General features: G+C 41.6%; 1 protein-coding gene across 4 annotated transcripts in view; it reads right to left on the bottom strand.

The window, feature by feature from the left end:
• LOC105195749 (synaptogenesis protein syg-2) overlaps nucleotides 1-12,139 on the bottom strand; it is a 279,821-nt gene that overhangs the window by 40,212 nt on the left and 227,470 nt on the right. For all 4 annotated transcript variants that reach the window (XR_005574637.1, XM_039448564.1, XM_039448565.1 and 1 more), the window contains 2 exons: nucleotides 8,351-8,461; nucleotides 6,250-6,456 (listed from right to left, as the gene is read on the bottom strand). Coding sequence is in view for 3 of the 4 variants with exons in the window: in XM_039448564.1 (XP_039304498.1) it covers nucleotides 6,250-6,456; nucleotides 8,351-8,461 (318 nt within the window). In the remaining variant the exon portion in view is untranslated. The remainder of the gene's footprint in view (nucleotides 1-6,249; nucleotides 6,457-8,350; nucleotides 8,462-12,139) is intronic.

Genomic DNA, 12,139 nt, shown 5'->3' with positions numbered 1-12,139 from the left:
TGTATCGAATACGCGTATACACATACATACACATAACTTTATTTACTTATATTTAATGCTTATTGCCGCCACTTGAATTTAGTGCATTGCATATTTACATAAGGTAACGTAAATACTTGCATATTGAAGATGTCCTAAAAAGCGCATAAACATTTAAACAGTTGGCTCGCAAAGAGCCTAACACAAACGAAAGAGCATTACTTCTGCATGGCGGAGCGATAAGTTTAAGATGGCGTACTTTATGATTGGCTAGCAGAAAAAAGATATGGTTCGGTTGAATAGCTTCGAACTTCTCGACTACTCCGACGAATAATGAATACAGTTTTTTCTCTCTTGACTCTGTCGCGCGAGGACGATGAAGAAGTTTCCAACAAAATTATCATTAGGAGAGAAGATTCGCTGAGCGACGTTCGCATTAGCGCGCGCGACAGGAATAACCGAAAAATATTCGCAATTATTTTAATTTCGCGCCGCGTGTCATATCGGCTACCCCCTTCACGTTTCGCGCGGTTTATTTCCATTTCTCACAGCTACCGGTAAACGTGCGTCCCAGTGAAAATAATTCGGGCGATAAACCCCTGCAGGGGAAAAATATGCCATTACCGGGCGCTCCATTTGTAAATGCGACGATTTTCGAGCGCGCAAGCGTTAAATATTAATTTTCTCGGAATAATGGGATTTCAAAACCACGGTACACAACTGAATGTGACACGCGATGTACCGACTGGCGGTCGGTACTTCGGAATTTGCGCAGAAAGACTCGATGAACCGTGAAATAATAATGATCCGCGATTAAACTGCGTTATACGCGGCCATCGTTCAGCGCGCCGTACGTTTTGATAATTTATTTCGCAACGTACGTGCGCACCCTCCTGTCACGGTTCATATTAACGGCCGCGGTTTATTTATTATGAAACGTTTGCTAGCTGACCGAAGGGCCAGATCGATTTACTCTTCGATAGGCACGTCGAAAATGCTTTTCGTCCATAAATCGCATGAAATCGTGGTTACCTCTATTTCCCTTACAATATCAAACATTGCAACATTGACATTATATTTTATATGCTAAAAACAGTGTACGTAATTTGTCATAATTGTGTGAAACGAACGATGTGCGAAACTTTAAAAGTATTAGATAATATTTGAGAATTTCTTACGAGAGAAAGGGAAAGAGATACACACGTGGTAGGTTATTTCATAATTCGTTGTTTTTTTTTCTTTGCCGGAGAAACTGGGGAATATTAGTTTCGTTTTTTTTTTAATTTAAAAAATTAATTTTGTTGCGAGATATGAACCGTTCTATATCCAAGTTAAAGGGAAAAAATGCGAGGCGCATTTACAGCATTCTCTATCCGATTAAAAAAAAATGTTTTTTTCATTTTTCGTCATTTGATCTTCTCGTTGAACAGATCGCAATCTATTTTCTTTCGTCGGACAAAGAAAATCTAATCTATCATCAATTTAGTGCGCGTAATTCAATCTGTTATAGAATGCTGGTAGAATCTTTCGTTGCAACAACGCGAGATTCAGATGAGTTTTCGCGGCCAGGAAATTGCATTTTCCGCGCCACTCCGCGTCGTGAAAGCCTTCGCGGCGTTAAGCGAATACTTTCTCGCTCGTCCGCGAATCGCAATCCATCCGGCGCGCAGTCATGCAAATAACGCCTCGAACGTATGTCCATGGGAATCGCGCGACCAGCCAGCCGGGGATGAGAGGAAGACGGCAGAGGGAACATCGGAGGATTGGGGTGGCAGTACAAGCGGGTAGGAGGGATAGAAAGCATAAAGTCGCGTGGAAATCGCTCTCGTTTGTCGAGTCGTCCGTAAAAGGCGGCGGAGAGGCGGACGTAAGGCCGCATACCGATAATTCCACGGAGTGCTCCGTGGAATTTATGAGGTTTAATCCTTTGCGGAATCCAAGAGAGGCGGCTCTCCCCCGCCCCTCCTCCCTCGCTCCGCGTCTTTCCCTTCAACCTCCCATGCCCCCCTCCGGGTATACGACGGCTTTAAGGGGATGGGTGGGCCCGGCCCGGCCCGACGGCGGCGGCAGGGGCCACACGCCGGAGACGCCGCCGTCGGGTTCAAAGTGCGCGAGGAAGAAAGCCCGCTTTCGCGTTCTCTGCGAAAGAGCGGGCTTTAACGTCGGGCAATAAAACCTGTGGAGTGGCGTAATGCCTATACGAGTGTGATGCCTGTGAGTATAATACCTGGGAGAGATACGTAGAGAAACTCTCGCCCCTCGCGCGCGAGGTGCACGGCGCGGGGTTGGTGCGCTTATTTCCTGCGTTATTCGGCGAAACGTAAAGCGGAAATTAAAGCTGATAGACCGGGTAACGGCTCGGCCCGGATAATTATGTTCGTTCAGTTCGCATCTCTCCCCTTTGCGAAATCGGCGAGAGCATTTATTTGCATATTGGTCGAGTTAAATCGTCACGGCACGAGTTGTCCAGCGTGTATATTTAAACGCCGGAAGGCACGCGGGGTGCGTTCAGTTTGAGACCGGACGGGATAATTTAAGCAAAAAGTATTGTCACAAAATTGTTACTCTCCCGATTATTATGCAAACGTCCAAGTCGGTGCGTTACTAATTGTCGAATCACGCGAGACGCAAGGCAACGGAATTCGGAAGCGAGGTGAGACGCTTCCTCCTCCTCTTTCACAATTGAGAATTATCCGCGAGTCTGACGTGAAACTTGTTTTCCTCCGTTCGTATAATTCGCTCGATACCGATTAGCGCGAGGCTACCATTTTCCGCTTAATGGCCTAGCGCATGCTACAACTTCTCTGTCTCCGCGTGTGCATCGCAGTTTTTTTTTCCGCGAACACGTCGCGGTGCAAGCTGCAACTTCCTCGCCCAATTAAAAATAATTGAATTGCAAAATCTGCTTTAATTCGCCAACTTTTAGACGGCTTGCGATAGGAGCTCGTAATTATGCGCGGGAGCTATATAAGGCGAGCACTCCACTAAAAAAGCGCTAGCGCCCTCGCGTTTTTATCATCGCGCCTATATATTTTTACGACAAGTGTGCATCACTCGGCCATGACGGATATACAGCGAAAGATTACGGACATGATGTGTCGAGCTTTTATGCCGAAAAGAGGGAAAACGGAGAGGCGGCGCGATAAAAGCGAGACTCCGATGGAGAGGAGGGGAGGGGAGGGAAAGCAAAGTGCTCGTACGCGATTTATTGTAATCACCACTAAAACACCGGTATGCAACAATTTGCAGTGACGTTCAACGATGCGAATTCATCGCTCATCGATCGCGCTCGCAGCGCGCGCCCGAATAGGCTAACGCCGTTACCTCGCGTAGCCTCGCGAAGTCTACCGTTAATACTTTACGCCTCGAATAAAAAGAAAAAAAAAAGATAGAGTGGAAAGAAAAGAAAACTCGACGCCTTATCGATCATCCCGGGGGTGTTTATCGTACGTTCGCCGCTCATTCACCGCCGGCGGCGGCGATACGCGTTGCTTGGTACGCTGCCAACGATAAAGATCCACGCGGGATATCGCCACGCGAAAGACGCGGCGCGCATAATGGGTCGCATCACTAACGCGCCATTACTCGAATATTTCAGCGATGTTGAATTGTACGATGCACGCGTACGAACCCTCACACACGCGCGACGAAAATTGGGTCTACCCGAGTTTAATTGAACGGCTGCCGACCCGCGCGGTTTCCGAATGCTTGTCTGTAACGCGAAACGACGAAATGATAATTGACGCGTGCTTACCGGCATTCGCCGCGAAACCTCGTTCGCCGCACGCTTTTGTTCATCGTCGCAGTTGTCGCGTGTATAATGCAGTTAAATACACGCGCCCAATAAAGATTACGACCGTTTTGCCACGAACAAAAAGAAGAATGGATTTTCGATAATTTCCCGAACGCGGTAAACGTCCGCCGATATTCGACTTTGCCTTCTCTCCTCTTTAAATTCCATTTCTCAACAAAAATCAGTTTTTTTTTCTTTTTTTTTGTACATTGTTAAATATTAAAGAATCAAATTTAAAAAAATTTCTCGAGTTAAATAATATTTTGTTATTTTACTTCTATGGTTGTCGAAATTAATTATTTTAACTAGAAAATATGTAATTGAAAGAACAACCTTATTTCAATCAACCCATTTCTGTGGTTAAATTGCTTCATTTCAAAGTACTGTCCATATACAAATGTAAATAATAAATCATGAAATTTGAGTCAAATTTAATATTTTTATGATTAACCTGTTTAACTTCATTGTTTTAGTTTAAATTGACATATTAAGTGGAAGCAATGACGATCTATAAGAATGATTAAAACTAATTCAAATTTAACAGAGGCGTAAGAGAGGGCACGTATTATTACTTTACCAAAAAGTGTCCATTGACCATTTTTATTACCACCCTCATCATACACGGCATGTATGCGTGAACGCACGTCACGGCTAATAATATTCCGCTTACGTTCGCGCCGTTGCTTTTGTCAAAATTTTGTGCTATATGGAAAGCAAATCTGGACTTTATCACTCTGGTGATTGTACCACCTTTGTTTGCTGCATTTTCAAATGCATCCATTTAAGGTTTTTAAAAAAATTTATATTCTTCCGGACGTTCCTGCGACAGAAGAGATTTTTCCGCACGAATTATTAAAAATTATTAAAAATTATTAAAAATTATTAAAAAAAAAACGCCAAAAAATCTGCGAAACGCACGATATTCCCTTATTCGTACATCTTTGGCGAGCAAAGCTTTTTCTCCACTAAAACCATTAATTGTCTGTGGACGCGTTAGTAGCTCTCCGCCGAGCTGGAAACATCGCGAAAAGCGTAAGGAATATCCAATTCTGAGAAGATAATAAGACCGCGACACTGTCGATGAGCATCAGCGAAATGGGGTGAGCCACTTTTAGGGGCGGGTTCGTCGCTTCACGACGAAAACGAGGTAAAGCGAAGGGAACCGCGATGACTTTCCGCGCGACCTCCGATGCCCCGAAGCCCCTCTTTCTCCTCGGAATTTAATAAAAATCCGAGAGCTTCTGGAATCGAGCTCGCAGCCCGTCGTCGTCGCTCGCCGGGTTCTACCGGGGAACATTATGCGTTTCGACTCTCTCTCTCTCTCTCTCTCTCTCTCTCTCTCTCTCTCTCTCGCCGGTGCATCACCCTTCGATTCTATTTTGCCTCACTTTCCCTATCACCCTTCTTGTCCTCTTCCGTGCATCTCTCTCTCTCTCTCTCTCTTGTTCTCTTCTTTCCTCACCACATCACATTTCGTCGAGACGTTTCACCCGTCTCGAGTAACTTCCAGACAAATTGCGTCGTCGAGTGGTGCTTGGTTCGACTATTTCGAGGAAATCGAAGTATTTGTTATATAAATGTTGGTAATACAATAGACGATTCGTTATTTGGTCAACGGATCAATTGCACGTCGTATCGCGGAGATTGAATGGCTGAGTCTTAATTAAAATCGATCTCGTACAAGAATATTATTACGTGTGTCTGTATACTTTTGCATATACGTGTAATATATAGTTTATTTCAAGCTTAAAATAATAATGAATCTGCGACAGCCATGAAGATATAAAAGTTGGTAAAAAAAAAGATGAAAAAGTAAATGCATCGACATGAAACAAATTAAGTCAATTGTCTTTGACGTCTGTTTTGCGATTCTTCTTCGTGACCTAAACTGAAAGAACGAACACGTCGAAATTGTCAGAAATAGAAGAAATTGGGAGCACGTGGCGGTAGAATAAACGGGATTGCAGAGCCGAAGCCGAGGCTCTAGGTTAAATACTTTCCCGTTTCGGTATTCAGCTTCGTTTACTCGACAACGCAGATTTTCCCTTTGGCTCGATTCGCAAATGCATTCCTTTTGCACCAATTCACAGAGGAAAGCGGCGGGCACGGCTAGGCGGATCGATTGTACCCTTTGGATTTATCCTCCTGAGAGACCGCAGGCGGTGTTACACTTTGTAACTACGGCGCAACAACGAAACTACCTAGCTCCACGAGTTTCAGCTATCTGCCGCCCTTTAAGCTTCGCACGTAAAAAACGTGCTTATTGCTAATATTCTCCAAGTTTCAAGTAATATGAACGCAATATTTTTTATATTCACGCGTTATTATTTACGTATGTTTAATAGGGACAAGTCGCACAAAAAAATTAAAAATAAAAATGTACCAAAATCACACTGAAACGATATCCGGTTCTTAATTAATTTTTTTTTTAAGTGAAAGCAAACTACGTGATTATGAAAACACGTTATGATACTTACGATGCATTTCAATCGCTACCGACGTTGATACGGGTTGACTGATATTGTTATTGGATGCTTGACAATCAAATACCGCGTGAAGATCCGCTCTTGACAATTCTCTAACGACCAGTGTGTTTCTACGAAGAGCAGGAAACTCGCCTGGCTCGTCCTTAGAATCCAGAAGCGTCTCTCCGCGCCACCATCTCACTTTCGGCTCGGGGCGACCTGAAAATACCATCAAATTTATCAGCTTCGTTCGAAAGTAAAAAAACAGTTAAGTTGAAAGACGTTTGTGTGAATTAAAATTTAATTACATTTTTAACTTTAGTTTTTATTTTTATCTGTAATTTTCGTTATTTTCTGCACCATAATAACAATAAATTAACAATAATCCTGAGATATATGCGCATTTAAAATAGAATACTATCTTTGCGATCTGCAATCTAAATGAACTAGACTAAATTATGGACAAAACTATTCATTGTTACAGTAGACAAATAAGATTATTTACATCTGTTTTCTTTATTTTATTTAATATTTGCTTAATCCGAGACTAGACACCTGTAATAATTTTTACATTCTAGAAGCGAGAAAATAAAGTTCAGTAATTTTCGTTATTTAATCCGGACCTATTTGTTTTTCATTTCTCTCCTTCCTTTTATAAACAAATATTGAACAGAAAATATACATAATTCTCTCGAACAAGACAAATGATTGTTTATGCATAAAAATAGGTGACTATTCTCGGTTCAATATTGAATTATTAGAAAATATTGCGAAAATAATTAAGCATAAATTTTCTTAAAATATATTATTGCAATAATACTCTTTAAAAGATAATATTGCAATTTTTATTGAGCGTGATATTTTATTTGTCATTTACCTCTTGCTGCAGAACACAAGAATTTAAATTGATGCTTTCTTCGCAAGAAAAGCATATGTGTTACGGCATCGACAGACGTATCGCGTCACGCTATCCAATGCAGCGTATCGCGCGCGTACCTTTCCGTCTTACTACTTTTCCGCGAGAGTTTGCCAAGTTCCGTGCATATACGTACACTTGCTCGCCCACATCGGTGTAGGCTGCGCGGTGCGCGTTAATTCATAATTCATAATGGTCGTTGCGTGCGGATAATCCCCTGAGGGTGAATATCCCGTTAAAGGGAGGCGGCGAGTCGGAGGGCGGTCTAGCTTGTACCGGAGCGACCTCATTATTTTTTACCGGACCTATTTTCGTTCGGGAGGGACAAGTAGAAAAACACGCGCGGCAGCGGAGGGTGCCGGGGAGCTTGTGGGAGGTAGAGTGGAATTGTAGGCGGCGGTTGAAGAGCGGTATAAGAGCGGCATAGCACTGTCGTGTCCCTCGGGTGGCGGCATGCGAAGGTAATAAAAATAAATTTATTATCGTTATTGCCTTCGCCTTGCCGACACAGCAGCGCGCGCGTCCGGATATTAAAATGTAATAGAATAAAGGGGAGCGCCGAACGAGTGCATGCACCGCGACCGCCGTTAAAGCACTCGACGTTTTGTCGAAGCGATTAACGATCTGGGGCAACCGTACTCTTTTAATTCTGTATTTGCACGAAGATACACATGCGCGCGAGGGATAAATGACGTTTAAAAAAGAAAAAATCTATATAGTAAGGTGAGAGATATTTATTCCATTATTTTCGCAGGGCTCCAGATATATGTTTATCGAGCTATTACAATGACTGTCGCGAGATCAAAGAGAGAAATTATCTGACACACGGTAAAGGGTACAGCGTTGGAAGGTCACGTCGAGTTGAGAATTTTTAAAGGAACTCGCGACCGCACTGCGTCAGAATTCAGAGAAACGTTCTTTATCCGTAATATCAGAATGCGGTCGTGTGAAGTTTTAATTAGACGCTATAACTAAGAATAACACGACTCCGGTCTACGGGATGAATGAGATCGCGGCTGTTTTACATGCTAGAGCGAGGGAACGGGTTATGGAACCGCAGAAGAAGGTCCATTCCCACCGGTCGTACCAATTATTCTAGAGACTCTTTCGTGCCGTATTTACGAGAGTAGCCTCGAAAAAGAATACTCAGACGTATTTTCATTCGACCTGTCTCTCATTATAGAAAGTAGGACTTACCCCCGGAGACGAGGCACTGCAGTCTCATGTCACCACCTTCTTCGTAAGGGCCGGCCACCGCTGGGACGGTCTTACCGCGTTCGTCGATAATGTTCGGTTTCTGTGGCGGTACTGCAACAGCGAGAGGAAAAAAGAATTCAGATAAAATGTCGTGAAAAATACAGGAATCCTGAATACAAGTACTCTGAATGTCTCAGAGAAGAAGAGCAAAGTAATTACATTAGACGAGTGGTACTTAAAGAAATGAAAAGAGAACTTGTATAAATAATTTTATTTTATAATAAAATAATTTAATAGTAAAGTATAAATAAATTTTATTGGCCAATCGGATAAAATACAGAGCCATATTCCAACTGTAGTTCCATAATTATCTAATTTCGTAATACGTCAATTTAAAATTGTAATACTATCTTTTTGCAGCGACAACGTGTATCGATGGATGACAAGTCATGCGTTATATAGTACCATATAATCATAACTGACACGAAAAAACTTGGAAGATTAAATTATCGCTTGAATTAAATTTTCATTTTGCGATTTAATTTCTGAGTTTCATCGTCGCGATGAAAAAATACGAGAGATATTATCGACGTTTTATTTTGAAACTCACTTTTGCCAGTTATGCAGCCGCGTTTTTTATACAGATATAACGGTGTAACCAATCGTTCGAGTGGTTGCAGAGTTTGACCGCCGAGTCTGACATCACCACGAGCTATTTAAGCACAGATAGGAAACTTTCTATGTAAGTCAGTGGCGTCCGGGGAGGAGTAATTCACGATACGCGTGCCACGGACGCCGCACGAATAGTAGAACAAGCAGGTGTACAGGTGTTACAGGTAACCGCGGGAAACTCATGCGGACGAGTGAGCCAGCACGAAGGCGCGATCTGAATAGTTTGGTGAAAATTTTGATTTGAAACTGTAAAGCGGAAGAGATGCAGACCGAGACCGGCGTCTTTTCCGCTATTATGTCATTATGTCGCGAATGTATTAATATTATACGTTAATTAAGTACGTATGTTGCAACGTGAATTTATTTTGGGCTATTTTCTCAACTATTTCAGGGTTTGCCACGTAAACGAGAGGAGCGCTCTTCGTAATTGGATTGGTATCAGCGATACGATCCTTCCGAGATAACTTGCAACCTCTTATTATGTTGGTAATTCGTACACCTACCGCGCACAATAAACCATTTTGCGTGCAAGGAAACAATACGCCGCGAGGTATCAAAAGGGCACGTAAGGGGGGTCACGCGGGATCCCCGATCGTGTATAGTTCGTTCCGACATGCGGACGGGTGGAAGGGTCGGTCTATCGTGGCGTGTAAACGCTGGCAATTGAATATCGGAAATAGCGGCGTGTCGGAACGTCAGAAGGTGAGTGGAGAGCGTATTGCTTCGAAGATAGGCTGCAGTCGCGGTTGGGATGTCGGATGTCCGTCCAAACGGAACAGGTTGCCCTATGAAAATTCACGATGGCGAATGGAGCTTTGGATGAATTGATGGTAACCTGACCTGATTCCACGCGTAACGCTAAAATATCTCTTAATCTTTTAACAATCTCAATTTTCATTGGAACTCTTACACGAAAACAAACAACAGTTTTATTAAAATATCTAAAAATTTAACTGGACACAAATTTGAAAATAATTTTGTTAGGTCATCAAAATAATTATGTAAATTGTTGAAGTTGATTAACAGTTAGAATGATACAAAACTTTTTGCAGCATTGTTCATCATGCTCGAGCGCCTTTCACAATTAATTTAATAGTTTAATAAAATTATTTTTAAATTTGTATCTACCTAAATTTTTAGATGCTTTGGCGAAACCGTTCTTTCCATTGCATGTAAAATTTACATAAAGTATTTTATAATTGATCTAATTTTACAATCCACTTGTGATACGTTAAGTACATAACATAATTAATCATCTTATAGGTCACATTAACAGTAGTGTTTTTTCCGTAATTATTACATACAATTAAGGACATACAATTAAGGTCTTAGAGGTCGTAATGGTCTTATATACCTCGTCCACTGAGAGCTACAGTACGTTTGTTCTCTCTTATGGTTATTCTCCTGAATGCATACGAATGCATCCACAGGACAAATTGAACTGGTGAATCGCATAGGAAATAAACTGGATTAACACGAATGTGCGAAGTTAAGCCATTGGTCACGATATCGTGCAAGTGAGAAAGTCTCGACGTGAAAACGTTACTCGATACCGGCCGGAAATAACGACGAGTGAAGCACCTCTGAAAATAGGATTACCGCACCCTCTATATTTTGTATCGAGTGTAATCGATATATTAGTGGATCCTTTGGTATTAACCGCAATCTCTCTCTCTCTCCGTCCTCCCTTCTCTCGTTCTCTCTCCGTCTCTCTTAATACCCACTAAATATCAGCTTAACATACGGCAACCACTCGGAACGTACGCAAACTAAATTATCAAAACGCATGCTGGCGAGGTACTTGAACTCTCGCGTTTGCAAGCGACGCGGATTGTGCCGCGGATAACGGCGAGATAATTGATTACACGAGAACATAATATAAACAGGGTTGTGTTTGCACGCTTTTAACTTAATGCACCATTATAATATCGAATGATCTAACATAATACGCAGTGAGCTCTATATGAGTGGAGAGAGGAGCAAACGGGGAATCAGAAAATTAATGCTTTGACTCTGCAATAGATTCACCATAGGTACGTACTAAAGCAGAAAAGTTAAGTGTATGAAAAAATAGTAACAATCATTTTAGCTTGTGATATAAAAGTTTTGTTCACAAATTAAAAATATCATAATTAGAAATAATGTCATGTAACTTGTTTAAATGTTTCTATAACGTGACATAATGCATTTTATTAATTTCTGCGAAGCCTGAGAAATGGCTTTGCAACAGTGACAGTTTCATTGTTCACGAACTTTGTCGAAGAACGTTTCCAACGAACATTTTCACGTGACAAATGACACGTTGGAATTTAACGGTTTAATTTGTAGTACCTAAGTTTCACATTGGCGGGAGTTGATGTGTCCTCGCAAATCATGATGTTGGGTAGGTGACACGGAAGATTTGTAAAAGCGCATCATTCGCGAATGAAAATGTTGAAAATACAAAAGCATGTTTTTCATTCGGAACGAGCAATCGTAATTACTTTCTAATAGATAAGTTCTTCTCACATAAATCTTTAATGTTGAAATTCGACATTTAATTGACCAACGGAAAAGGCAGCGCTCTGTATTTTTTGCACACGTTTTACCGCAAATGTTTTCTTGATGAAAGCTGAATCATTTGATTAATTAACTGACTTTCCACGCAAAATACATGCTGTTGAAGAACAGTACATAAACACATTGTCTGAATCTTGCATGTTGGCAAAAAGTAAATATTTAATTTTTCACGGCCTGATATTGTTTCGACAATGAGTGTTCCATATGAAAAAGGTTTCATCTCTTAATGTAATATAGTAAGATTCCTCCAGGGAGAGCAACCACACTAGTAGTTTTTCCGAAGAGTTGCTACGTGAAATAAACATCCAGTAAATTGAGGAATCGTGTAACGAAGTCCTTTTCCTAGAAAAGTGCGCTTTGCACGGAGAAGTGTCCTTTGCCAAAAGAAATGTCCAATTCCGAGGTGGACGTCGCTTTTGTAAAATCTCATGTCTTTTCTTTCCAGGATACATTAAGTTTCTCGAAGTGTACAGTCGACGCTTAAAACGGAGATCAAACGTTCTTTGTAACAGATAAATGGTATTGCGACAACGACTACAAGAAAGGAGGATAAAAGAA

The sequence above is a fragment of the Solenopsis invicta genome, chromosome 4, assembly GCF_016802725.1.
Source record: "Solenopsis invicta isolate M01_SB chromosome 4, UNIL_Sinv_3.0, whole genome shotgun sequence".
Taxonomy (NCBI): Eukaryota; Metazoa; Arthropoda; class Insecta; order Hymenoptera; family Formicidae; genus Solenopsis; species Solenopsis invicta.
This window is presented reverse-complemented; position numbering and strand designations above follow the sequence as displayed.